The sequence below is a fragment of the Lycorma delicatula genome, chromosome 10, assembly GCF_047948215.1.
Source record: "Lycorma delicatula isolate Av1 chromosome 10, ASM4794821v1, whole genome shotgun sequence".
Classification (NCBI taxonomy): domain Eukaryota; kingdom Metazoa; phylum Arthropoda; class Insecta; order Hemiptera; family Fulgoridae; genus Lycorma; species Lycorma delicatula.
The window spans coordinates 7,864,813-7,892,697 of record NC_134464.1 but is presented as its reverse complement, the minus strand read 5'-3'; the positions used below and the strand labels follow the sequence as shown (position 1 = coordinate 7,892,697).

At 29.7% G+C, this 27,885-nt stretch overlaps 2 protein-coding genes across 2 annotated transcripts; both read left to right on the top strand.

Moving 5' to 3' along the window:
* Window positions 1-149: 149 nt before the first annotated feature.
* LOC142331089 (exostosin-3-like) lies at window positions 150-25,212 on the top strand. The gene is made up of 6 exons (XM_075376759.1): window positions 150-276; window positions 1,684-1,962; window positions 7,989-8,140; window positions 11,738-12,110; window positions 15,595-15,912; window positions 22,473-25,212. Coding segments are annotated over exons 4-6 (687 nt in total). The 5' UTR covers window positions 150-276; window positions 1,684-1,962; window positions 7,989-8,140; window positions 11,738-11,743; the 3' UTR covers window positions 22,475-25,212.
* Window positions 4,395-4,811, top strand: LOC142331651 (uncharacterized). Its single transcript, XM_075377674.1, has one exon. It carries the CDS (start codon window positions 4,395-4,397, stop codon window positions 4,809-4,811), a length of 417 nt encoding a protein of 138 aa, XP_075233789.1.
* Window positions 25,213-27,885: the final 2,673 nt, after the last annotated feature.

The window sequence follows — 27,885 nt, the reverse complement described above, 5'->3', positions numbered from 1 at the left end:
CTTATCGTCAGCACTATTCTAAGTCCTTAATCTTTTTTAAAATTATGATTTTTACCTTTTTAAAAAAATTAATTTTGGTAATTTAAAATATATTAATTTTTATACTTTTATCTTGAAGATTTTAGGTTGGTCAAAATGCGTTGGAAGTTTTCATATTGACATCAAGTTAATTTCAACTCCGAGTAGTGTAGTTTTATTAAATACTGTTTTTTTACACGTTATAGTGTATTTAATTTTATTGTAAAATGTGAAAAATATTATTACAATGTGTTCGTAGTATGTATTTCATTGTGAATAATTTATCAATATATCAAACACGTTAATATTCTTTATTGTTAAAAATTGTTTAGGTTATGTATGAAATTGAGGTTATAAAAGAGTTTATGATTATAAAATTTATTATTTAGCTGTTTCTTTTCATTTTTATGAATTGCCATATTTAGTGTTTTATTTTATTGTATTAGTGATTATTTTCATGGGTTTGCAGTTTTGTTTTAATCATGTTTTTTTCGGTTATGTATTGTAATGAGCGAGAGTATTTGGAATTGCCTTAAAGTTATCTTATTTACCTTTTTATGAATTGATTTACAACAGAAACTTACAAAGAAGCTTGTAAGCAGGAAACGGGATTTTGTAGCGTATTAAAAATTCCATGCTTGACCAGGATTCAATCCCAGAACTACCGGATGAAAGGTAGAGGACGCTACCACTCCACGGAGATCGCCAAATATATGTATAAATTCGGCATAATAATAAATATATATAAATATATGCATAATATCGCCAAATATATATATTTTGTGATTGAGTACCTGCATTCGTTAATATTAATTTACCTTACTGTTTTTGAATCAGGTTTTTACTTAAGTTAGGTTATACTTCATTCTACACTTACTACAATCATTGTATTCTTTTTGCTAATGTATTCCATCAAGAAGAGAAATAAAAACCTGAAAAATTATATTGTAATGGTGGAAGTGTATAATGAATGGTATAATTTCTGATTGATTTGAATTGCATGTAAAGTTCTTTAAATATTACCTGTGATTTTGTTATACATTAATTTATTTCCTTTGTTTTATAGAAAAAGAAAGGATCAACCATAGTTGTTAAGTAATGATGACATTTTTATGCAGGAGAATTTCATGATTAATGGAAAATGGTTTTATGAAGTAGACAAATCAAGTTGCTGAATCCTCTGTAGTCATTATACAAATTTCTATTATTTGTCTTTCTTGTAAGGAGACAGTATCAGAATACAATTACATCTGCTTTACTACTGATAACAACTTAGTAGAAAAGTATTATTCGATTTTTTTACCCTTCATATTCTAGTTTCATTTCTTTTGAATCTATTCCTTTTTCATTTTATTTAATTTCATCTATAACCTGTATTATCAATTCTGTTTTCATTTTTCATTATAATAGTTTAACTTTCATATTTATGAAATCCATTTCTGCCCGTACATTTTTCCATGATTTTATTGATTGCAGTGTTTTATCTTTTATAATAACTAAGCATAGTAATTTTTTTATTTTAGTTTTTCCTAAAAAAAAAATTATTTTCTATTATTGGGTGATTCACATTAAAGAGGTGGGACTATATGTTGTTTCTACCTAATTTTTTTATGTTAATTATAAATTTTAAACTATAAATTACAATTACATTTTCCTTTCTTTCAGATCTATTTGTGCATATCATTTGGATGTAATGATCATTGATGGTTTGTGTATTAAGTATATCACCACTTAAATCTTCGCATATAATGTTAATATGATTAAATTATAGTAATGGGTTGAATGTTCGATTAAAATTAATTACAGGAAAATTTTATAAATATGACATACATAAAAGAACTGAGTTGCCATTGGTTGGCAAATATTAAATTATCTCGTATCATCATTCTAGTTACATTGACGCTAGTTGTAGTGCCAATATTTACTCATTATTATCTTTCAAATGTAAGTATTGATATTTTTTTTAATAATTATTAATTTTACTGGTTTAGTGTATTTCCCCATTCCACTTTAGTTTGTATGAATTTTTTTATGTTAGAAAATTTGTTATACCATGAGACTATCCAAATTTAAGGTACAGCCTTTATCTTAAATTTTTTTTAGTATGATTATCTTTCATTTTGACGGTAAACAATCTCACTCTACAACATTTACACTTGTTTTCATTGTTTCAACCTTACTTTGGGAACTTTTTCATTAAAAGAACATTACTGCATAATTCAAGTAATATTTACTTTAATATCTGTTTATCTTTACAAAACATAATATTTCAAATTTTGAAGTACTGTTGTACATATTACTTTACTCTTTCAAAGGCGGTTGTATAAGATTTAAGGTTTTTTTTAAAGTAGCAGAATCTAAGTTTTCCTTGTTTATTATCTAAACAGATTATTAATTAAGAGATTACTTTTTATAATGGTGTACTCTTTGTGACATATATTTTATAATAATTATAGTTTTTAGATTGTGAAATACAAGTTATTTATAATAATAATTATTATTAGAGAAATACAGAATATATAAACAAATGAAGAGAAAGAATTATTGACATATGCATTGCGTTGGTAGAACAGATAAGTCTGTCTGTCCATGTATCTTTATTTTGTTAAGGTAAAATGAAGTATTTGTATGGGAATATGTATGTAAGGAGGTGTTAGCAGTGCACTGAGCCTCATGGTTTCCAAAATTTAGGCAATCTAATACAAAAGCTGGTATTTTTAGGCTATATATTGGAGTTGGCAAGAAAGTAATTTCAGTTTTAGCTTTACATTTGTTTTCAAGACTTCAGTCAAATGTTATGGTTTTTTTTTCATTTGGCATTTAATAGCTGTAACTTTTAGCATACTGTAGAAGCAGTTTCTGCATAATTTTGGTGGCACCTATTATGGTGGTATATAGTTTATGGTCAGTTTTAATATTGTTAATTCTATTGTTATTCTATTGTTTTAATATTGTTAATATTGTTTATTCTATATTTTTAATTTATCATTTAGTATATTACAAAACTTCTTCATATGTGTAAAATATTCCTCTACGGTGAACCTGTTTTAGTTATATTTGCTGGTTGATTTGATCTTGGTCTTTAATCAAATTTAGGGTGTACAAAATTTCAACACTATATTGGGGACATGTCCTGTTCTAGATCATCTATCTTCATTTATTGATCAGGAATTGTTTTATTTACAATTACCTTGTTAAAATGTATTCTTGATAAAACATTAAATAATAACTAAATTACCTTTGTAAAATATTTAAAAAAAAACTTTTTAATACACATCTATAAAATGAATTCCAACTTTTTGTGTTAAGTAATTTACAAATTTCAATGGAAAAAGTTGTATATCAGCCAGGTGCAAAAAAACATGAGGAAAAATATTTATACTGCACTACCAAAATGAAGGAGATGAACTGCTTAACTACATTGTAAGTAGAAAAGAGACATGGATATCGTACATTAATATAAGCACCAGTTGATGCAGTAGTGAAACTCATCATCACTGCTTGACCATACTGCAATAAAAATAGTTGAAGAATTAAAATGACTTTACTGGAAAATCCGCGAACATTTAATACACAGTCCCAACCTAGCTGTTATTGCTTTTTCCATTTAAAATAGCATCACAGAGGTTGAAAATGATGAACTAAATTAGTTGTTGAAGTAATTTGTTGGTTTAAATCAGCAGTGGGAAACTTTTTTCAAAGATGGAATTATAAAGCTAGCACAGCGGTATGAAAAATGTATTTCAATGGATGGCGACTGAAATATTATATATACAGTATCTTTCATAAGTTTAAGGACACCTTAGAAAAACTGTTTATGTCAGTTTGTCTAAACTTATGAACTACATACAAATCTTATATGTCTGTGAGTAACAGCTTTAAAAAATACATCTTTTGGCGAAAACCGCAATCTTCTAAGTTTGATGCTTCAAATTTTATGGAGTCATTTAAATATTTTAAATGAGCTAAAATTAGCCCATTTTTGTATAAATAAATTACTATTTCTCGTAAAATATGTAACCTAGTCTAATGAGTGTGATATCATTTTAAAGCTATGTTTTAGAGTTTTTCAATAGAGTAATAAGAAAAATTCTAAAAAAATTATTTATTGAATTAAAAAAGCTTAAATGATTTTAAAATTTTCATGAAATTTTTGTTTTTAAGAGAGTAATGTTCAAAAATGTACAAATCACTTAAAAGTGTCAGGTACACCAACCTAGAGTGTCAGGCATACCAACAGTAATTAAAAATGTCAAGTTGGTACTATTATCAGCTGTTTCCCACCAAAACGATGATGAATTAGCATTTGTTTCTTTGAGGTTAGGTTGGTGAAAAGTTTTTTTTATTGGTGGTTTTTGTTGGTGAAAAGTTTTACAATGGGTACGAAAAGTGTTAGTGTAGAAGTAAAATGGCAAGTAATCGGTCTCTGGAAAACAAATAAAACATATAGAGACATTGCTGAACAATTAAAAATATCAAAAACATATGTACAGCAAGTTCAAGAAACTGTTGTTGATCTTTTACGATCTGGTCGACCACGAAAAACGTCAATGAGGCAAGACAGAGCAATTATAAAGGTATCAAAACTTAATCAGTCTGCTAGTTTGCCTGATATAGCGACAGAAGTAGCACAAAATCATGGAATTCAGGTTAGTACTGCCACTCTTTCTAGACGTTTAAAAGAATCTGGAATGGAATCACATTTCGCATTAGCAAAGCCTCCTTCCAGCGCTGTCCACAAGTTAAAATGTCAGTTTTGCAAGCAAACGAAGAACTGGTTGAAAGAAGCTTGACGAAGGGTTGCCTTTTCTGATGCAAGCAGATTCCAGTTGTATTCAAACAGAAAAATTAGGGTCAGGCGAACAAAAACTGAAAAGTTTCTACCAACCTGCATCATTCCTGCTGTGCAAGGTGGAGATGCCGTCTTGGTGTGTGGTTGCATACCTTCAGAGGGCGCTGGACACCTTAGAATAATGGATGGGACAATGAACAGCATACAATACATAAAAAACAATGGAAGAATTCATGCTTCCTAGTGTCCATAACCTGTTGGTTGAGAATTTCATCTTCCAGCAAGACAATGCACCTTGTCATAAATCACGAGTTACCAAGGCACGGTTTGATGCAAATGATGTGGCACTTTTGGACTGGCCTGCTCGTAGTTCTGAACAAAATCCAATTGAGAATTTATTAAATTGGATGGCACTGTAACTTCCTAAAAGAAAACCTAAAAATAAGGCGAGTTATGACTTCAAATCGCAAGTCTGTGGCAACAGGTGACGAAAGAAAAATGCCTGGAATTGATTGAACCAATGCCTGATAGAGTAGCAGCATACCTAAAATCGTATGGAGGTCGTACAAAATACTAAACATTTAAAAAATGATGTAGCATTATCTCTTATTTTTATTTTTTATTTTTAACTTGTCCTTAAATTTATGAAAGATACTATATATATATATATATATATGGAAAAATAATTTATTATTATTTTTAATATATAAAATTATAATATATAATTATGTAATATTTATTTTTTATTCTTTTTATATGGTAAAATAATATATTTATATAAAATATTTGTTAATTATTTAATATTGATTTTTCAATAATAATGATCTTAATTAGCATAGGAGTCTTATCCAAACTACTACTCTAAACACATAATTATCAATTATGTACTGAAAATGGTCATTAAACATGCTAAGTTTCCAAACTGGTTCAGCAAAGAAAACTTATAAACACCATTATTAACAAAAGGATATGTCAGTGTCAAAGATTGTATAAGATTTAAAGCTCAAGTTTTTATTTTAGTTTGTTCACAAAAGAACGTAATTTATGTAAGTTTGTAAATCAACGTATTGAGATTAGGTTGAAGAATCTGTTACCAAAAAATTTAAAAATTTCTTTTGGTATGTAAAAAATATTGATAATTATAGATCTAAATCCATTTATATATAATTCAACTTAATCCACCCAAGTGCAGTTAAAAGACAACTTCTACCTTATTTCTATATTTATAATTTTTCACAATAGTACTTTTGGAGAATCTTGCATCATCAGTCATGTGATATTTATAAATTTTATAGAATTACATATTAAACGATTAAAAGATTAAAATTGCGATTATATACAAAAGTATATGAAGTTATATAATAAAATATATTAAAAACAAATGTTTAAACATGAATGTGGCCAGCCAAATACTACAGTACTGAATTATTTAAATAAATATCTTATGTAATATCTGTGAAAGTGCTGCTATCTATTGTAGCTTTTATGAGTGTGTCTCCTTCAAAATCTGTCTGTAAGTTTATCAATAAACAGTAAATATTCCATTACAGATGTTAATAATAATTTAGAAATATTAGAAATTGAAAAAAAAATCTGGATATTTTGAAAAAAATATAAATATAAACAGATCAACTTACAGACAGATTTTGAAGGAGACACACTCATAAATGCTGCAATAGGTGGCCACATACATGTTTTTACTTTGTTTTTAATATATTTTATTACATGACTATATATACTCTTGTATGTAATTGCAATTTTAATTGTTTAATATGTAATTTTATAAAATTTATAAATATCACTCAACTGATGATATCGGATTCCATGGAAGTACTTTCATGAAAAATTATAAATATACAAATAAGGTAAGAGTTGTCTTATATATGTACTTGGGTGGGTTAAGTTGAATCATATATATTTGAATTTATATTATTAGTGCAGAGCTGATATGGATCTTGAATGGATTAATTCTAGAAAAATAATTATAGATTTATACCTTGACCTTATACTGTAATAATGAATCTGCTGATAACGGACAAGATATTTTTAACGTTTTTGCTAAGAAATTTAGATTTGTCTACACTTCTAACAATTTGAATTATACAAAAGTAGATTTTAATTATAATGACTGTCTTAGTGATATAACTCTAACAAATTGTGAAGTTTCTTCAGTGGTTTCTAGTTTTAATAAGTGTGTTCCATAGTTATTGGGAAATAAACATCATGAGACCACATTTGCATTATTTTTTTTCAATGACTTTTGCCAATTTTCTGGCAACACCATAATCCCGTCACTGTAGAACTACTGTGGTTTCCGGTTAAAAAATTGTGACACAGTTTTTACAGACCTCTTTTGAAACTAATGTAATACCATTCTGGGAGTTCTGCAGAGACTGAAAAAATGATAGTCTGATGGTGCTAGGTCCAGGTCCAGGCTACACGATGGTTACATTAAAACCTCCCACTCAAGTTCTCTCGATCTCTGACGGGTTGTTAGAGATGTATGTGGTCTGGTATTGTCAGCATGCTATACGAAACCCTTTCTATTGACCAGTTGCAGTTGCCCTAATTGTTGACAGTACAGGTTTGAGTCTATTGTTTTGCCTGGAGGCAGCAGCTGGTGATGCATGATACCCTTCCTATTCCACCAAATGCACAGCATAACCTACCTGGGCATCATTGTGGCTTTTCCACATACTGTGAACCTTCTCCTCACTTAGACCATGATCTTTTTTGCACATTTTTGTTGAAGGTTATCCACTTTTCATCACTTGTGATCAACTGCTTCAGAAACACCTTGATTTTGTTAAGTTTCAGTAGAGATTTGCAGGAAGAAATTCAATAGAATAAATTTTTCGGAGTCAAATCATGCGGCGCCCAAATGTCGAGCTTCTTTTTTTATCCAGCTTTCTCAGAATGGTTTAATGCTGTTTGGTGATAGATATTTAGGTCCTTATCATTGTCATGACAGCTTACATGCTGGTCTTCCTCAATTTTTTCCAGCATATGCTAATGCTGGAAAAGGCATGGAAATACATGTACAAAAGGCTCAATACTTTTTAGACTATCTATTATTATAATGGTCTGTAAAAAAATTATAATTTTTCTTTTTTATTAATTAAACTATATGCTTACCAAATTAAATCTACAAATATATAAATTGAATCTTTTTTTACAGGTTCAGTAAGCAGTGAGTTGAGAGATTTAGAGAATAAAAGGCAACGATAACAAGCAGAAGTAGCTGCTTATGATCATAAAATAGATCAACTGAAATTAGATCTTCTACATCAACAGACTGAATTGGATAGATTAAAACTATCAGTTGAACAGGTATCTTAATTTATACCTTTTTTTTATTTTTTTTATTTGGTTTCAACTATTTCTCTTAACCCTAGAACTGGCAATCATTAATTTAGTCACATTGGAACCTGTTGATCACTAGCAGTGCAACTAATCAGCTTTGCTAAGTGGCTTTTTGTAATACTCCACTTTTTTTTACCATCTTGATCACATTGCTTGATAGTAAAGTAGTTTAGAAACTAACAGGGAAATTTTTTATTGTTTTACAATAGCTTTTATTTTAATTTTTATTTTTTTATCCTAGTAAATTCCAACGTATTTGTTTATTTAGTTATGTTTAAGTCGTCTTATTTATGTTTTCATGCTTGGTTTGTTGTGAGTAGTTTGTCTTATTTTTATTATAGTTTTTTTCTCATTATCTTATATTAAATTATCTTAAACAATTACATGAATACATGAAACATTTTTTTGGAAAATAATGAAGAACAATTCACTTTTGAAGCTGACTTCACTGATGAAAATGATAATCTATTGTACACTAGAGTGGATGAACTCAATTTTTATATATATGCCCACGTATCAGTTTTTTTATTTCTTTTGAGCATGAGGGTAATTGCATCACATCAGCAGAATATTATTTGTCCATCAAAACATTGCATACCTATCAAAATGAGTATCTCCTCAGAAACAGTCATTAGGTTTGGCTAAATTCTTCTATAAAATATTTTGAGTTACTTTTTTTATGATGAATTCATGTATTGTCCAAAATATGAATGAATGCGTACAAAAAGTAATAGCTGATACTGCAAACACCCTTCTAGGGTCAACAATTTTCTCAATAGGAAGAGGTATTTCTAAATAATGTGTGACAAAAAAGGGAAAGACTGAGTCCAGGTATTTGTATACTGGATGTAATTTTAGGGTTCATACCACTTGTTCTTTCAATGATAAATTACAAAAATATGATGGATCGATAGAAAAAAAATTTAAGAAATGAATGATGTTGAATATCCCGGTATATAAAATATTGTTCGTGAATTTTAAGTTTTTAGAAGATTAAGGAAAACTTAAATCCTCTTCATCTTCTCACGTGGATGTCTTTATCTTTTTTTAGAAGATGATGACATCCAACTTCTGTTTGTAACAAGGAACAAGGTACAAAACTAAAAATATGAGTTTAAGAGGATTCTTGTGCGACTATTAAAATGATTACAACTGATTTTGTTGTTAATTGACAAATCTTAGTTTAGAAAATAAAATTTATGCAAAAAGACTGTTTTTTTCCAGTTTGTGCAATATTCATTATAAGATGATCAAAGATGACTATACATTTTACAGATATTATCTATGAAATAAAAATTCTTAGAAATAAAACTATTTGAATTTGATCGTGATGGAAGATGAAACTTTGTATTTTCAGTATAATTTTATACTAAACATCAGTGCTAAATGGATGTCACCATTTAGCAATTCTGGTAAATACAGTAAAGGAAAAAATACTTCACTAAGGGATAAACCTTTGGAAGCAATTGTACTATTAATTACTAGTACACAGCAGAAATAGAAAAAAAGCATAATTTGTATTACCTACAGTTTGACTCCTTCAGTATTTTCAATTTTAATTATCCTTGTTGTCCATACTACACCGTCAATGGACATTTCTATAAGAACTCTGGAACACTTATTGAAAAAAAATTTGTTGGGTTCAAATTAAGGGCATCAAGTGATTGATTTCATTTTAATGACAGTTCGTAAATTCACATAATTCCTGGATATATTTGTCCAGGAATTTTTGAAATGAAAAAAATAGTATTAGTCTCAACAATCTACTCCAGATTTGTCTCACTGCGATTATTTCTTATTTTTAAAATTAAAGTTATCATTGAAAGAGTATCTTCTTCATGATGTTATAGACATCTATCGTGGAGTGACTCAAAGTATATCAAAAGAAGATTTGCAGATGTTTCTCCAATAATTGCTAGATCCTGCCATTCAATCTTTACGTAAAACTAGCAGTTAATGATGTTAAAGAACAATTTAGATCTGGAGTATCAGTGCGAGGTGAAAAGATAAAGATGCTACTATTTGCTAATGATATAGTAATTTTAGCTGAGAGTAAAAACGATTTAGAAGCAACAATGAATGGCATGAAGTCCTACACAAGAACTATCACATGAAAATAAACAAGAACATAATGAATTGTAGTGGAATTAATGTAGATGGACCACTTAGTATAAAAATAGGAAGAAAAAAATTATGGAGGTAGAAGAGTTTTGTTATTTGGGAAGTAGAATTACTAAAGATGGACAAAGCAGGAGCGATATAAAATGCCGAATAGCACAGGCGAAATGAGCTTTCAGTCAGAAATGTAATTTGCTTATGTTAAAAATTAACTTAAATGTCGGGAAAACATTTTTGAAAGTATATGTTTGGAGCGTAGTTGTACATGGAAGCGAAACATGAATGATCAGAGTACCTGAGAAGAAAATATTAGAAGTTTCTGAAATGTGGTGCTATAGGAAAATGTTAAAAATCGGATGGGTGGATAAAGTAACAAATGAAAAGGTGTTGCGGCAAATTGATGAAGAAAGAAGCAGTTGGAAAAGTATAGTTAAAAGAAGAGACAAACTTATAGACCACATATTAAGGCATCCTAGACTAGTCGCTTTAATATTGGAGGGACAGGTAGATGGGAAAAATTGTGCAGGGAGGCAATGTTTGGAATATGTAAAACAAAATGTTAGGGATGTAGGATGTAGGAGTATACTAAAATGAAACAACTAGCGCTAAATAGGGAATCTTGGAGAGCTGCATCAAACCAGTCAAATGAGTGAACAAAAAAAAAGTTATTTTTCTACAGAATTCTATTATATTTAAAGATTTCATCATATTTTTAGAAATGCATGTAATATTTGTTTATAAATATTGCTTATTTTTCAATTTTCTGCTGTGATTTGTATTTGATAAATTCTTCAAATTTGATAAAGGATTTGATGCAAAATGGAAATGATAGCTTCAGTATACAATGTCTAGTAAATCTCTTTGGATGAACTAAAAAAGTTAAGGTGCAAAATAGAAGTGAGTACGTGACCCATGCTTTACATTGTGGTTGTGAAAATAGACTACTTTTTTTATATATTACTTTGTTGTAAAGAAAATTATCTTTTATTTGTCTTTACTGGGTAATCCATTTTCTAAAAGCATGTTTTAAATTTTTTTTAGGGGGCATAAATATTGTAAAATATGTGTTTTTTTAACATTTTCTATTTATTGCAATCCCTCATTTAGATTTGTGAAAAAGACTTGGTTGATTATAAACTAATGGAATAATCATGTATGTTAACATATTTCAAAATTTTCAAAATTATCTCAACATAATACTCTTTTTATTTTATTGGGTATCAATATTAATAAATTAATTTTTTGTTGGATTAATAAAAAACAGAATTCACCAATGGAGAAATCCCTTTTTGTCCTTAGACCATCTTCAGTCTTGTTTCACAATTAAAACCTAATACTTATGCTGAAATTATATAATATAAAAAAGGAAGGAGGAAACTAATAAAAATGACATTTCTTTCTTTTTATGAAAAAGTATTTTTTTTTTAATTTTTTATTTATTTACAGGCTCAAATGGCATATAGAGAAGCAATACAATGGAATACACCTGATCTTTCACCGCCTTTAGCAATATTTGCCTCTTCACCACCATCATACAATGTTCCACCGCTAACTAAATCATCGCCATGTCATCTATCATCGTGCTTTGATCACTCAAGATGTGCATTAACATCTGGATTACCAGTTTATTTGTATGAATATGATGATGTGTTACCAATTTCTTCATTTCTACGTACTGGTATATTGCAGACTGTCGGTTATAATCCTCATTATACATCTAATCCTAAAGAAGCATGTATTTATATTGTACTTATTGGTGAAGGTGAAGGCTCAGTTAATTTAAGTCATCTTAAGAAATTACCGTATTGGGGTGGTGATGGTAAGTTTTTAAATAATAATTTCTTGCTAAAAATTAGTAAATTAAATTAGTATAGTTGAATTGATAAAAGTTGGCTCTGATTAAATTATTACCAATAAATGTTTTCGAAAATTGAGGTTTGTCAATTGGCAAATTTATAAATAAATACTTATTCAGGTAGTCTATAATTTTACATTGTGTAGCTCTAATCAACATTTGATAAGTGTGCTAATCTAATGATTGAAAAAGGAATTACTCCAATATTTTTACACACTGAGTAATCAAAGAAAATTGTGGCGAAACCTTGGTCAGAGCAGCTTCACAAAATATAAGATTAATGAAAAAAAAACTGCGCAATACTGTGCCAGAAGAACAATTTTTGTTTCTGATGCTGTTCTATTTAACAGTAAGAAACGCACTGATTTTTCAGAGTACAATACATTACATAAGTTCAATTAACCACTAGACCCAACATACAAGCATTAAGTTTCAACTCGCTCACCACTACTCATTGCGTTAGCTCGTATGAAAAACACAATCAACATAACCTCAAATGTTTTTTGACCTTAAATTGAACTTAACTCAAAAATTACTTAACTAATCTTCATCAAATTTTTAGATGTCCATGCCCAACTTTACATACACTAACTAGTACAGCATACCTAGAAATTGAACTACTACTTTTGGAGATTTTCAAGCCACAAAATTTTATAAATAAGCCTATAAGTGTGTGCATATATATATATATATATATATATATATATGAATGTTTTTAAACATACATATTTAACGTGTTTAAACCATAATTCAACTGAATGGTTTTGTTCATATTATTTATACCTAAAAACATAAAGAAGATTCATTTTCACCTCCTGTTCACACCATGTTACTGAAAGTAATATCGTACTTTCTGTAAAAGAAAGAAGTTACTAGTATAGCCTGTATTTAATTTTTTTTAAATATCAATTGTGTGAAATAATAGTGATGCAGTTATGTGAAGTTGAATAAAATTAGTTTAATTAATAAAGTATAATATTATTTATAACATAGAAATTTAGAAAATGTTAATTGAAAGATTTAAGTTTAAGTAATTGTAAAGAAACAAAAAAATTCTGTTGAATTTTTAAAATGTTCTGTTAAATTGTATTTCTGTTTAATTACTGTTATTTAAAAATTCATCCTTGAAATATTTTTAGATGTTTTTGATCATTAAATTTTTAATTAATTTGTTAATTTTTTTTCAGTAACAGTGGAAGCGTAATGGCATTGTTTTTTTTTAAATGTTTATGAGGTTTAATCAAAAAGTAACAAGAATTTTTTATTTTCTCCAAAAGTATTTGTTCTTTCTTCAATTTATGCTTTTCCCTTCAAAGTAGTCCCCTGTTTTATACATTTATGTCAACTTAACTTCCAGTTTAAAAAACACTGGTGAAAATGCTCTTTCTTTATCATCTTGAACTCAGCTTGCAATTTTACCGTTATCTCATCTAGTGTTGAAAGTGTTGACCTTTTAATTTTGGGAAATAAGAAAACAACACAGGGAGGGCTGGAAAATTGGGTGGTTGTGGCATCACAACAACAGTGTTATATCTTACCAAGAACTGTTGGATAAGTAAAGTGTTACACGGTGTCGTGCAAAATCCACTAGTTGTCCCTCCAAAGTTTGGGTCACCTCACCTCCAAAGTTGGTTCATGCAGATTGTGTAAAACTAATAGGTAGAACTCCTTGTTGACTCTACGTCCTTGTAGTAAGGAATTCATGTGGAGAATTTTATTTTATTGTAGGAAATGTTAAAAGGATCTTCATATTTAACTAAACTTGAGTCCTATTTTGGTTTTGGCTCCTCAGAAAACTTCCATTTAGACAGTTGAGCCTTCGTCTCGATGTCCTACACTTATACCCACATTTCATCTCCAGTTACGATGCATTTGACCGAGTCTGGGGCATCAGCTATGTCAGTATGTATTTGTTCAGTGGTGATTACACAGTGTTTTTTTGTTGAAAATTTAACAGTTTTGGTACAGATTTGGCTTCCATCTGTTTCATGTTAAAAACTTTAGTAGAAATCGCTTTGCTTGAGCAATATAAATTCCTATTTCTTCAGCAACTTCTCTAATGGTGATTCTGTCATTAGCAAGCACAGTATCATTAATGTTTTTGACATTTTCATCAGTGATTGATGTGCTAAGGTGCCCAGACCTCGTGTCATCCAACATGTCTTTTTGCGCTTCATGAATGTGTTTGTACTGCTCATAAACTTATGGTTGTGATGTAGCATTGTCACCAAAGACCTTAAACCTTTTAAATGCTTTGCTGCACTTAATTAAATGTTTAATGCAAAATTTCAGATAAATTCTCTGATCCATCATTTCGCCACACAAAAAATCACCAAACACAATAACGTACATCTTGTTTTTTTGCTTACCAAACACAAACTGAATGTTACAGCTGGCTAAAAATTGACATGTACATCACTGACAGTATTATCAGTATATAGAATAAAGATTCACAAGATATCGCATGCACTTCAAAAGTTCTTGTTATTTTTTTATCAAACTTTGTACTATCTATTATATAAGTAGTTCTGTTTAGTAGCTTTATTTGAGTGAAGCCATTTTTTAGGATAATTTTTTTCAACTGACTTCAATAAAAGGAGAAGGTCCATATTATACTTTTTTTTTAATGAATATTAAATATTACTGTTCACCAGATAGAATGATTTATATGGTTTATCTTTAATTATTTAATGAAAAAATAAAATTTTGATAGTTTAAAGGGAAAAAGTTTTTGTCAAAAATTGGCTTAATTTTTAATCTTCTGATTGAAGAATATATTTTTTTTATGATTAAGCAGTATTGAATTATAAATAATAAGGTTTAGGTTAATATTGCTATGATTTTCATAAATAATTTGACCAAACTTGGTCAGATTACTTCTGCGTATAATGCATTGATGCTATTAAATTTTCAACTTAAAAGGTCAAGAGAGTGAGGCTGTAGAACAAGGTCATTCTCAATATCTCGAGATTTTGCTTAATGAAGGTCATATTTTTTCTTAGGAACGTTGTTCATTAACAATTAAAAAATAACAATATTTGCAAAAAACGTTTTTTTGCAAAATCACACAGATGTAGGACTTTGTCGGAACATGGCGCCATGTTCCGGGAAAGTTCTACAACTGTGTTGTCAGCTTTTTAAATTTGACTTTAACTTCTTAAAGTCAAAATATAAAGAGTACTGTAAAAGGATATTTTTTTAGGTTTTAGTGTAATTTTTTGAAATTTTTTTTTGAAATGGTAGTACATTGTAATAATGAAAAAGTTAGAATTTCTAATTTCGTCTATGTGGTCTAAATTTGTCTACACCAGGCTTTGATCTGGTCACTGCTTTTATGTTATGAAAACTCATTCTGAGGATAATATATCTTGCAAATATATGTTATATTTTAGATAAGAATATATTTATCACTTCATTTAAAATGTTTTTTTTTTTTTTTGTATTGCAGGAAGAAATCATTTACTACTTTATTTCTCAAGGCAGGATCTTTCATTAAAATATGTACCTGTATCACCAGAATTAACTTCAAGAGCTATTGTTGTCCAATCTACATTTTTATTTAATAATTTTAGAAGAGGATTTGATATTATAGTACCACCTGTGCTTGGGGCACCTGGTGGTGATGTTTGGGAAGAAGCAGCTTCTATGTTACCCGCTCGTAGAAAAGTATTTATATCATTTCAAGGGAAACGTAATGCTGTCACTATTAAACCTGGCATTGAAACTGATGATGATGATGATGAAGATTTTGTGACTGAATTCAATTGTATGTATTTATTTTATATATATATATATATATATATATATATATATATATTTGTTATTGTATTTGTCTATAAATTCTGTACTCTTCCTGGTAAATTGTTTTATACTTTTGTCTTTGGCATATATATATATATATATTTATTTTTTAAAAATCAATCCTTTCAAAACCCGTGTCACCTGTGTACTAATAATTATATAATGTAAATCAACTCGATCCACCCAAGAACAGAATTAAGAGATATCTTACCTTATTTTGTTGTACTTTTATAGAATCCCATATCATCAGTTGTACTTAAAAAAAGTACCTTTTGTATAATTACATATTAAACGTAAAAAAATATTAAAATTAAAGATTAAAAAGTTAAAAAATAATAGATTAAAATACAAACATATATGCAAGGTATATGGAGTCAATTAGGTAACATGCATGTGGTCAGCCAAATACAATACTGATTCTATTTAAGTAAATGAAATTTCTATATAATATCTATGAAAGTGCTGCAGTCTAAAATGCAGCCTAAAATGTTCATAAAATCTGGCTTTAAATGATTGTTGGTTTTACCTATATAAATATCCTCACAATAATAGACAATAATATTAAAATATAATTTTATATATACATATATTTCATTTACACTGATACAAACACCTTTTTATAAAACCTCGCTATTTCATAAATAGGGTCCAAGAGAATTATCTCCCACAACAAAAACATTTATAGATATTATTTAAATTTTTATTTCATAGCCAAAAAAAATTATTTATTCTTTTTGTCCATAAATAATTTTTGATCATTTACTGTAAATAAATTATGTCATTCGAATGGTTTACATTCTTGGATTATTATATATAATAACATGCTATGTAATTCAAGCTTTTCCCTGAAATTTTGCATCACATGACTGAACATTACTAGATGGGTTTGAGTTTTGCCAAGAATTCACTGGCAAAGTTTGTTCATTGTCTTTAGCTTACATTCGTAAAGTCTGGTGCAGTTTTAAATTATTGCAATTTAGAAAAAAAAAGAGGGAGACATGAAACAAGGGCAAATTAAGGATAAACATTTTAAGATTTCATGTTGTGTTCAGTAAAATTCAGTGTGAGCTGCGTGAGTCATATTTCATACACCAGTGTGGTGTAGTCCACTTCTTGCTATAGTTTGTAGAGGACATCAGGACTGACAGTTGAAGACTTAAGATCTGGAGGCTATTGCTTTCATCCATCTCTTAGTAGTAATATCATTATTACTAATATGCTGTCATCAGTAATAACATGCTATAGCTGGTGTTTGTATTCCTTGAACAATGTATATTTTTATATTATAAATATTAGGTCTGTTCAGAAAAATTGAACATTTTAAATTACATGCCAATGGAGAAATTTAATTGAGTGCAGTTGGCAGAATTGTGTTCCGCATTTTTGTGATGAGTGATTTTCAGGAGCGACGATGCAACATAAAATTTTGTGTGAAACTGGGAAAACTTTCACAGAGACGTTTCAACTTTTGTAACAAGTTTACGCAGATGATGGTCTGGATCGATTGGACTGTTATGAATGGTTTTCACAATTTAAAAGTGATCATCAATTGAAGATGACATTTAACCAAGAAGGCCAATGATTTAATTTCTTAGAGTTTCTTTTCACAGAGAATCGAATTCATATTTAAACGGTAGAATAAATTAAATTTGTGCTTAAATTGTTGGCAGCTCACAAACATCGTCTAGAAACTGTTGAAACCATTCCCAGTATTGAATTCTCTTTGCACAGTCTCTGGCCAATAACTTTTGAATCGCTTTATATGGGACAAGACTGAGCGTATTACAAATTCCCTTGTTGCAGTTGTTTTTCTGTTAAACTAACTTTTGTACGAATTTGTTAAGACTACATCACATAGTAGTCGATATGTCTTCATAAGTACTGATGGCCTACCACTTCACTCATATTTCTTTACTGATCCAATCTTATTTTTCATTTCATTCAATTCTTCCATAGGATGAAAATCTAATAAAAATTATAAACCGATCTTATTACTCTTCTGTACTGTTCCATACTTAAAAAGTTCTGGCAAAAACGCAAGGCTCAAACAGTCCTATCAAAGAGACTTTGATAATGGCTGACCAAAATGATATTATGTGGTCATAAAAAATTATATATATATATATATATATATGTCTCTTCTTTTAATTAAATTTTTCCAAATGCTTCTTTCTTCATCAATTTGTCGCAAAACCTTTTCATTTGTCACTTATCCACCCATATGATTTTTAACATTCTCCTATAGCACAACATTTCAAAATCTTCTAATCTTTTCTTTTCAGGTACTCCAATTGTCCAAGTTTCACTTGAAAGTATAACTTTCAAAAATGTTTTCCTGACGTTTAATTAATTTTTGATGTAAAAAAATTATATTTCTGAATAAAGGCTCATTTCACCTGTGCTATTCGGCATTTTATATCGCTCCTACTTTGCCCATCTTTAGTAATTCTACTTCCCAGATAACAAAATTCTTCTACGTCCATAATCTTTTCTCTTCCAATTTTTATATTCAGCGGCCAATCTACAATATTTCTACTACATTTCATTACTTTTGTTTTGCTCTTGTTATGTTCATGTGCTAGTTCTTGTGTAAAACTTCTTCCAAATCTTTCAATGTTTCTTCTAAATCTTTTTTACTCTCGGCCATAATTACCATATCATCAACAAATCGTAGCATTTTTATCTTTTCACCTTGTACTGTTACTTCGGATCTAAATTGTTCTTTAATATCATTTACTGCTAGTTCTATGTAAAGATTAAAAAGTAACAGGAATAGGGAACATACTTGTCGAACTCCCTTTTTTATTACAGCTTCTTTCTTTTGTTCTTCAATTATTACTGTTGTTGTTTGGTTCCTATAAATGTTAGCAATTTTTCTTCTATCTCTGTAATTGAAACCTAAATTTTTTAAAATGCAGAACATTTTATTCCAGTTTATGTTATCAAATGCCTTTTCCAAGTCTATAAATGCCACGTATGCAGGTTTGTTTTTCTTTAATCTTCCTTCTACTGTTAATCTGAATGCTAAAATTGCTTCCCTTGTCCCTATACTTTTCCTGAAACCAAATCTGTCTTCTCCTAACACTTCCTCCACTCTCCTCTCAATTCTTCTGTATAGAATTCTAGTTAAGATTTTTGATGCATGACTAGTTAAACTAATTGTTCTGTATTCTTCACGTTTATCTGCCCCTGCTTTCTTTGGTATCATTACTATAACATTTTTTTTGTAGTCTGACGGAAATTCCGCTTTTTCATAAATATTACACACCAGTTTGTATAATCTATCAATCGCTTCCTCACCTGCACTGCGCAGTAATTCTACAGGTATTCCGTCTATTCCAGGAGCCTTTCTGCCATTTAAATCTTTTAATGCTCTCTTAAATTCAGATCTCAGTATTGTTTCTCCCATTTCATCCTCCTCAACTTCCTCTTCTTCCTCTATAACACCATTTTCTAATTCATTTCCTCCGTATAACTCTTCAATATATTCCACCCATCTATCGACTTTACCTTTCGTATTATATATTGGTGTACCATCTTTGTTTAACACATTATTAGATTTTAATTTATGTACCCCAAAATTTTCCTTAACTTTCCTGTATGCTCCGTCTATTTTACCAATGTTCATTTCTCTTTCCATTTCTGAACACTTTTCTTTAATCCACTCTTATTTCGCCAGTTTTCACTTCCTGTTTATAGCATTTCTTAATTGCCGATAGTTCCTTTTACTTTCTTCATCACTAGCATTCTTATATTTTCTACGTTCATCCATCAGTTGCAATATATCGTCTGAAACCCAAGGTTTTCTACCGGTTATCTTTATTCCGCCTAAGTTTGCTTCTGCTGATTTAAGAATTTCCTTTTTAACATTCTCCCATTCTTCTTCTACATTTTCTACCTTATCTTTTTTACTCAGACCTCTTGCGATGTCCTCCTCAAAAATCTTCTTTACCTCCTCTTCCTCAAATTACACCGATTCATCTGACACCTTTTCTTCAGGTTTTTAAACCCCAATCTACATTTCATTATCACCAAATTATGGTTGCTATCAATGTCTGCTCCCGGGTAAGTTTTGCAGTCGACGAGTTGATTTCTAAATCTTTGCTTAACCATGATATAATCTATCTGATACCTTGCAGTATCGCCTGGCTTTTTCCAAGTGTATATTCTTCTATTATGATTTTTAAATTGAGTGTTGGCAATTACTAAATTATACTTTGTACAAAATTCTATAAGTCGGCCCCCTCTTTCATTCCTTTTGCCCAGCCCGTATTCACGCACTATATTTCCTTCCTTGCCTTTTCCAATGGTTGCATTCCAATCTCCAACTATTATTAAATTTTCATCTCCTTTTACGTGTTTAATTGCTTCATCAATCTCTTTGTATACACATTCTACCTCATCATCATCATGGGCGCTTGTAGGCATATAGACGTTAACAATCGTTGTCGGTTTAGGTTTTGATTTTATCCTTATTACAATGATTCTATCGCTATGCGTCTTGAAATACTCCACTCTCCTCCCTATCTTCTTGTTCATCACGATACCTACTCCTGCCTGCCCATTATTTGACGCTGAGTTAATTACTCTAAAATCGCCTGACCAAAAGTCTCCTTCCTCTTCCCACCGAACCTCACTAATTCCTACTATATCCACATTTACCCTATCCATTTCCCTTTTTAAATTTTCTACCCTACCAACCTTTTTTAAGCTTCTAACATTCCACACTCCGACTCGTAGAATGTTATTTTTTACTTTTCTGGTGATCCCTTCCTTAGTAGTCCTCACCCAGAGATCCGAACGGGGGACTATTTTACCAAGGAAGGCGCCTCCATTATTGCTTTTGAAAATGCAGAGAGCCACATTTTCTTGGAAAAAAAACAGCTGTAGTTTTCCATTGCTTTCAGCTGCGCAGTACTCAGAGGACTGAGTGATGTTGATTTGGCCGTTTAAGTCATTGTGACTCACGCCCCTAACAACTACTGAAAGAGCTGCTGCCCTCTTTCAGGAATCATTCCTTAGTCTGGCTCTCAACAGATACCTCTCCGATATAGTTGCACCTTCGGTCCAGCTACTCTGTATCCCTGAGCACTGAATCCGCTCACCAACGGCAAGGTCTCATGATTCATAGAGGAGGTATTAGACCAACCACCTTTAAAATTTTTTGTATTAAATCATTCAAATCTCAAACTTATCTTTGCTGTAACTTTCAATAAAACCCCAAGCAAAAACGTCCAGAGAAGTGATATCTGAGAGATGTAGGTGGCCATGCAGTTGGACTTCGTCTGATCCAATATCTGGAGAAGTGTTTTGTCATGATAAGTGTTGTGGAGCACCATTTTGTTGAAAACTGAATCTTCCAGGAATCTTAGAAACAGCAAACATCTGAAACATGTAGACGCATGTGTGCCCTGTCACAGTGGACTCTATGAAAAAAACACTTCTCCGACACCATTTTTTCCCCATCATAGCCGACACTTACTTTCAGTATGTTCCTTTCATTCTTGATTACTGTATGGGGTTTGTTTTCGGTACAACAAATTTGACAGTTGTCTTTAATTATCCCAAATGTATGAAAAGTATCCTCATCACTAAATAAAATATTATTAAGATTCTTTTTAATACCTCTATAATTATCTCTGCAGCAAACTGATATAATTGGTGGTAATCATTTGGTTTAATGTGAAGAATCAGTTGTAATGTACACTTCCAAATGGAGTGCTTATGACCGATGTCGTGAACAGTAGAAAAAGGAATCTTCAGTCCGTAACTAGATCGCGTAATAGACTTATCGGGCAGTGAACATATCGCTTACTTTATGCACAGTCTCTTAACTAACTGAAACCTTCTGATGATTTCCAGTTTGTGAAACCCATCTTCTAGTCTCCAGTTCATATCCTTGGAATACAATAGATTTGGATGTAGGAGAATTGACATTCAATTCAGTTCATACAAATGCATAACTGATTGAAAGCAAAGCATGAACTGAATATTTTTTGTGGGGGTCTGCATCTTGATGGACTACTACAATTGCATTCAATTCGGTTTGTATATGCTGCTGACTCTAAGAGTATACTGAACAAATTTTTGAGATACATTCTGTCATTTGACCCTACATTTAAGAGATTACTATGACCGTTTTCTTAAATGTAGGCAATTAGTTTTGGATGCTTTCAGCCCAGACTTCCTGTATATAAAACACATGGGTAGGTCTGATACATGCATATTGATAAAACGTATATAATAAATATATTTACCTGTTATAAAATTGCAAAATAGTTTTGTTTTCCTAAAACATACTTGTGATAATAAAGTTTCAACCAAATGTGTAAATATAAGATAAGTAAAGTACCTTATTATAATTAAGTTAACTCATTGATGATTAATTAATATCCAAAACCACTTTGATTATGAATATATCTTTAAAATATTCAATTTTTTTATACGTGTTAATGTTATTGTAATTCAAATAGTTTTACGTTATTCATAATTACCTTTGAATTATTAGTAATTTTTTATTTACAGGAACCTCCAAGGGAAGTACCAAGAATCGCATTACTCAAAAGAGATGTGTAAATAAATAATTCAGTATATGATGGAATTATGAAAGAAAAATCCATTGAATATAATCAAAGTTATAATTCAAAATCACATTTAAATATTCATACAAAAACGAAAAATTATGATTGTAATTTCTGCCAAAAATGTTTTAGTGATGTTTCTTAATTAAAGATGCATATTAATTTACACACCAAGGAGAAAAATTATGTATGTAAATTTTGTCAAAAGTCATTTAATATTAAAAGCAATTTAACGACACATCTTAATATTCATAAAAATGAGAGAAATTATGTTTGCAACTTTTGTCAAATGTCATTTAATTGTAAAAGCTATTTAAAGAGACATCTTAATGATCATACAAAAGAGAAAAATTATGTTTGTACATTTTGTGAGAAGTCTTTTAATCAAAGTTCTATTTTAAATATATTTAAATACATAAAATATAATATTTAAATTACATTTAAATATTCATACAAAAGAGATAAATTATGTTTGTACATTCTGTCAGAAGTCTTTTAATCAAAGTTCTAATTTAAAATCGCATTTAAATATTCATACTAAGGAGAAAAGTTATATTTGTAACTTTTGTCAAAAGTCATTTTATAATAAAACTTGTTTCGACACGCATATTAATATTCATACAAAAGAGAAAAATTATATTTGTAATTTTTGTCAGAAGTGTTTTTATGAAATTTCTAATTTAAATATTCATACTAAGGAGAAAAATTATATTTGTAACGTAATTATATTTGAAAAATTATGTATGTAAATTTTGTCAAAAATCATTTAATGCCAGAAGCAATTTAGAGACATGTAAATATTCATACAAAAGAATAAAAATAATGTTTGCAACTTTTGTCAGAAGTCTTTCAGGGAAAGTTATGCTTTAAAAGTACATTTAAATATTCACAGAAAAGAGAAAAATTATGTTTGTAACTTTTGTCAGTAGTCTTTTAATCAAAATTCTACTTTAAAATCACATTTAAGAATTCATACTAGGGGAAAAAATATATTTATAATTTTTGTCAAAAGTCGTTTAATAATAAAAATCATTTAAAGAGACATCGTAATATTCATACAAAAGAGGACGATTTTACTTGTAACTTCTGCCAAAAGTTGTTTTATCGCATTTGTGATTTTAAAAAACACATTTATTTCCACTCTAAATAAAAAAATTAATGCTTGTAACATTTATCAAAAATCTTTTAAGTTTTTTAAGCATGGCACATTGGTATGTAATATTTTTATACATAAAAAATCTTTTAATAGAGTTATATTTTAGAAAGACATCTTAACGTTATTCTTATTAGAGAATCGTTATGACCTTTAAAATTCTTATAGTAAGAAAATTGATTAAGAAAAAATTAATAGCATTCTTTCAAGTGTGTGTAATTTAAGATTCGGATAACAAAATTTATTTAATGTTTATAATTTATTTAACATTACATTTTTCTCACTTTTATATGTTGCAACTAAAGGTGGAGAGGTTTCAATTTATATATTACTGTATTTTATAATGTGTGGGTATGTTTATGAACATTTTAAGTCCAGAACCATGGCAATCAGAAAATTTGGTGTAAAGAGGTGTGTGTAAAGTTCTTAAGTGAGACTTGTTATACAAATCACAAGTTACATGTGTTTTTCTTGAACATTTTTTCCTCAAGTGCATTTTCACAAATAACAGTGACATGAATGAATTTAAAGCCTCATTGTGATTTTATATTAAAGTTAACTTATCTGATATCTGTGCCGCAACTAGTTTCACTGTTTTCCTCCATGCTTTTATGAATACCATCGTTTAATTTTAATGGTTCTGAAAATTCAAAATAAATTAAACTTTAGAAAAGGCAATAGAAATTGTTTGTTCAGTTTAAAAGATTATAATTTATCCAGCTTATTAATTTTACACATACTATTTGTTCCGCACAAGATCTTCCCTTTCTAAACCACCCTGATGTATTCTCAAAGTTGTTTATTGATGTGCAATGTGTATTCTCTACAACTTTTGTAAGATTTTATAGATTACTGAAAGAAGAGAAATTCCTTTGAAATTATTAACTTCCATTTTGTCTCTTTTTTCTGTGTCCCAAATGTTCTAAAAATAATTTCTCTAATAGATCATATATTAATTATCTAATATTCATAATTTTAAACATTGCATTGTTATTCTCACCAGATGCTTTATTATTTTTTAGAAATATGATTATATATTCTTTATTTTTTGTTTATTTGGGGGATTTGAGTTTTTTAGTTAAGTTACTGGTTTCAAACAGTTGAGCTTTTCTTTGGGGTTCTTAGCTGTTTCAATAGTTTTTCATAATAATTTGCTAAAGTTTTTCTATCACAAGTTTATTCGACTTAATTAAAAATATTTTTACTTAAATTTTATCTGCAATTAATTTTTTAGAAATTAATTTTCTTTGTGAGTAGACTTATTTTATTGTAATGAAAATCTCAATTTATTTAAATTTCAGTTTTAGAAATACACGTATAAAATATAATTGTAATTCTTATGTGATGATAATAATATTTTGTTTATAATATAAAATATTTCAGAATTATGTATTTTGATTTTTTAATATATCTGTGAAATTGAAACTTATGGATTAAATGATAATTTATATATGTTTATTTAATTTTAAAAGTTGTATTATCGATTAATTTTCAAATGTACATCCCACGTGGTTCATTTTTTAATCTAATAAACAAAGTTTTACAGAAAACAGATTGTTTTTTTATTTAAAACATTCCTTTTTATAAAAATAAATAGATTGTATTAGTGTGACTGAATGCAAGTTTATTAAAAATATTTTGTGTTATGATCATTAAAACTAAATTAAGCTACCCTTTTTGCCCAACCTACATATGGTGAAAGTGTTACTAAAGTATGTGTACATCCAGGTCCTTGGATTTCTGTAACCTTAACCTTTCCATTTTAAATGTTTAGTGTTCCAACTGTGGAGTTCTGATTTTGGTGGCATCTTATCAAAAAATGGATTGTTTTGAGATGCAGCATTTATAAAAATATCATTTTTTTATCTTTAGTGATCGAATAGTAATTAAGTGTCTTTAGGGGCATAATTAGAGGTTTTTAGGGGCATCGAATACTTCGGTCATTAGCCCCATCCCACTTCAAAAAAAAAAATTAAAAAAAGGTTCAATAAACACATTCTCATGAAAAAATGATCAAAATTTCACATTCTTCTATAATTTCAAATCCAAAAGTTACCGCCTAGGCTTTCCTTTCAGCCATCCTTTCTTGCGTTTTTCCATTCTGCGAACGGCCTCAACTTCCGATGACAGTGTGTCTGAGGCTTCGGACATGGCATCGTCTTCTCTTTCTGATGCCAATGACGTTCTGCCGGCTTACATCAGGTGATGAAAGCTTCATTGGTGCTGTAAGCATCGTTGCAATTGAATCTAAACTCGCAAGCGATGCACTTTTGGCGGCTGATGAACTTGATTCAATGTCTAAGGCTGTGCTTGGGCCGGCTGATACAGATGCTCTCGCCACAGCTGTTCTCTGAGCTTTTGGAGCCTCTGTACGTACAGTTTTATTATCGTCTGAGTCTGGTGCTTTTTCAATAATTACTTGCACCTTCATTTTGGTTGACTCAGATTTTTCTTGTACTCTTGTCACAGTATCACTTTGACTCGTCGTCAGAGTGATCTTTTGATCTTTGTCAGATAAATCAAGACTTTTCTTCATTACGTCTATTGATGGCGTTATAATCGAAGGTTTTGCCAGTTTTTTAAACTGCGCTGGTACGGGTCTTATGTCAACGATGTCATTCCGGGAATGAGCCTTCTCATGTTTACTTAGTTGTGTCTGATGAGTCGACTCGATCTTGGAATCGATGATTCTTTCTATCATTGTTGTGAGACATGGCCAATAAAGTAATACATCCGAGGAATTTACTCGTTAGCCCCGTTAGCCAGCTATACGTATTGTACATAAGTACAGCTGTTGCCGCCCTGGACGTGGAATGTAGATGTTGTGTTCCAGACGTGGGGATTACCTACCTCAGGGCAAATCTTTTATTTATCATTATTGTAATGTTACTTTATTTTCTTGTTATGGATAATAATTTAAAGATAATTTGTTCCAGCATTTTTTTTATTTTTTATTTTTGACTCATTTTCATTCTCTTTTTTTCAGTTCGTTTCTTGTTTACATGTGTTGTTTTTACACAAGTTTTTACAAGTGTTTTAACCTAACAGAAAGTACATCAATGAAGTACTGAGAAAGTTCTTTTTGTCGGCTTCAAAAGCCTAAAATTTTTGTATTTTTTTAAAGTAAATTCCAACCTTGCAGTCTTGATCCTAACAGTTCAGCTTCATCTTTTCATAAATTTAAATCCCAAATCAAGTCATTTAATTCACGTTGTGATATAAGATGTGTCTTATTGGAAGATAATTCAAAATCAAAATCATTGTTGTTTTCTTCAGTACTGCCTGATTCTTCATCGCTGCTTTCCAAACATACATTCTCAGATGGCTCAGGAACCAGAATAATTTCACTATAGGTACAGGCCTGATTGTAGATTGCAATGAAGGGTATTTTACAGTCAGTATGTTTAGAATTTTTTACAAATTCCAGACACACTTGTTAAAAAAAAGTAACAATCGGTTACATGATCCTATCGTTCACACCAAACCATAGGTACACCAAATGGCAAAGCCTTTTGTGTACCTTTCAGCCATCCTATTAAACATACAGAACAATTAATACATACTATATGAGGAGCCTGCATCTTATCCTGATCAATTTTACACCGAAAGTTCAATTGACATGCTTTTTTAATTAAAGGTGTAAATGTTTTTTTCTATTTGATTTTACGGTAAACTCGCCACATACATAACAAAGGCCACCCCCATCATATACACAATTTCGAGGCATTATGACACTGCACTATTAATAAACTTAAGACATCAATAAGACTGAACAAAATTAATTCATTCCTAAATTCAGTGCTTAATACAAACACAGCTGTGTTTTCAGCTACATGTTTTGGCCTATTTAGACATGATTAATATTGTCCGTGAAGGCTCACTCTTCAGTATTAGACATATGTGACACTCTTCAGTCACATATTAGACATGATGTCATAATATGTGACTGCGAACGGATTTAATTCTTTTTCTAGTATTGTTTATTTATATCTTACAAATTATGTTAAAATTAAGCGATAAAAAATGAGCTAACAAAATACAATATATAGGAGCTTAAAATGCTAACTTTACGGAAAAATGAAAAACATACTTTAATTAAAATAAAAAAAAATTTTCAAAAATGGTGGCCGATAGAAAGATTCTGAGTTCATACTTAAAACAGATTAAAATCATGTTTTACATGTTAATACACAAAAATTATGTT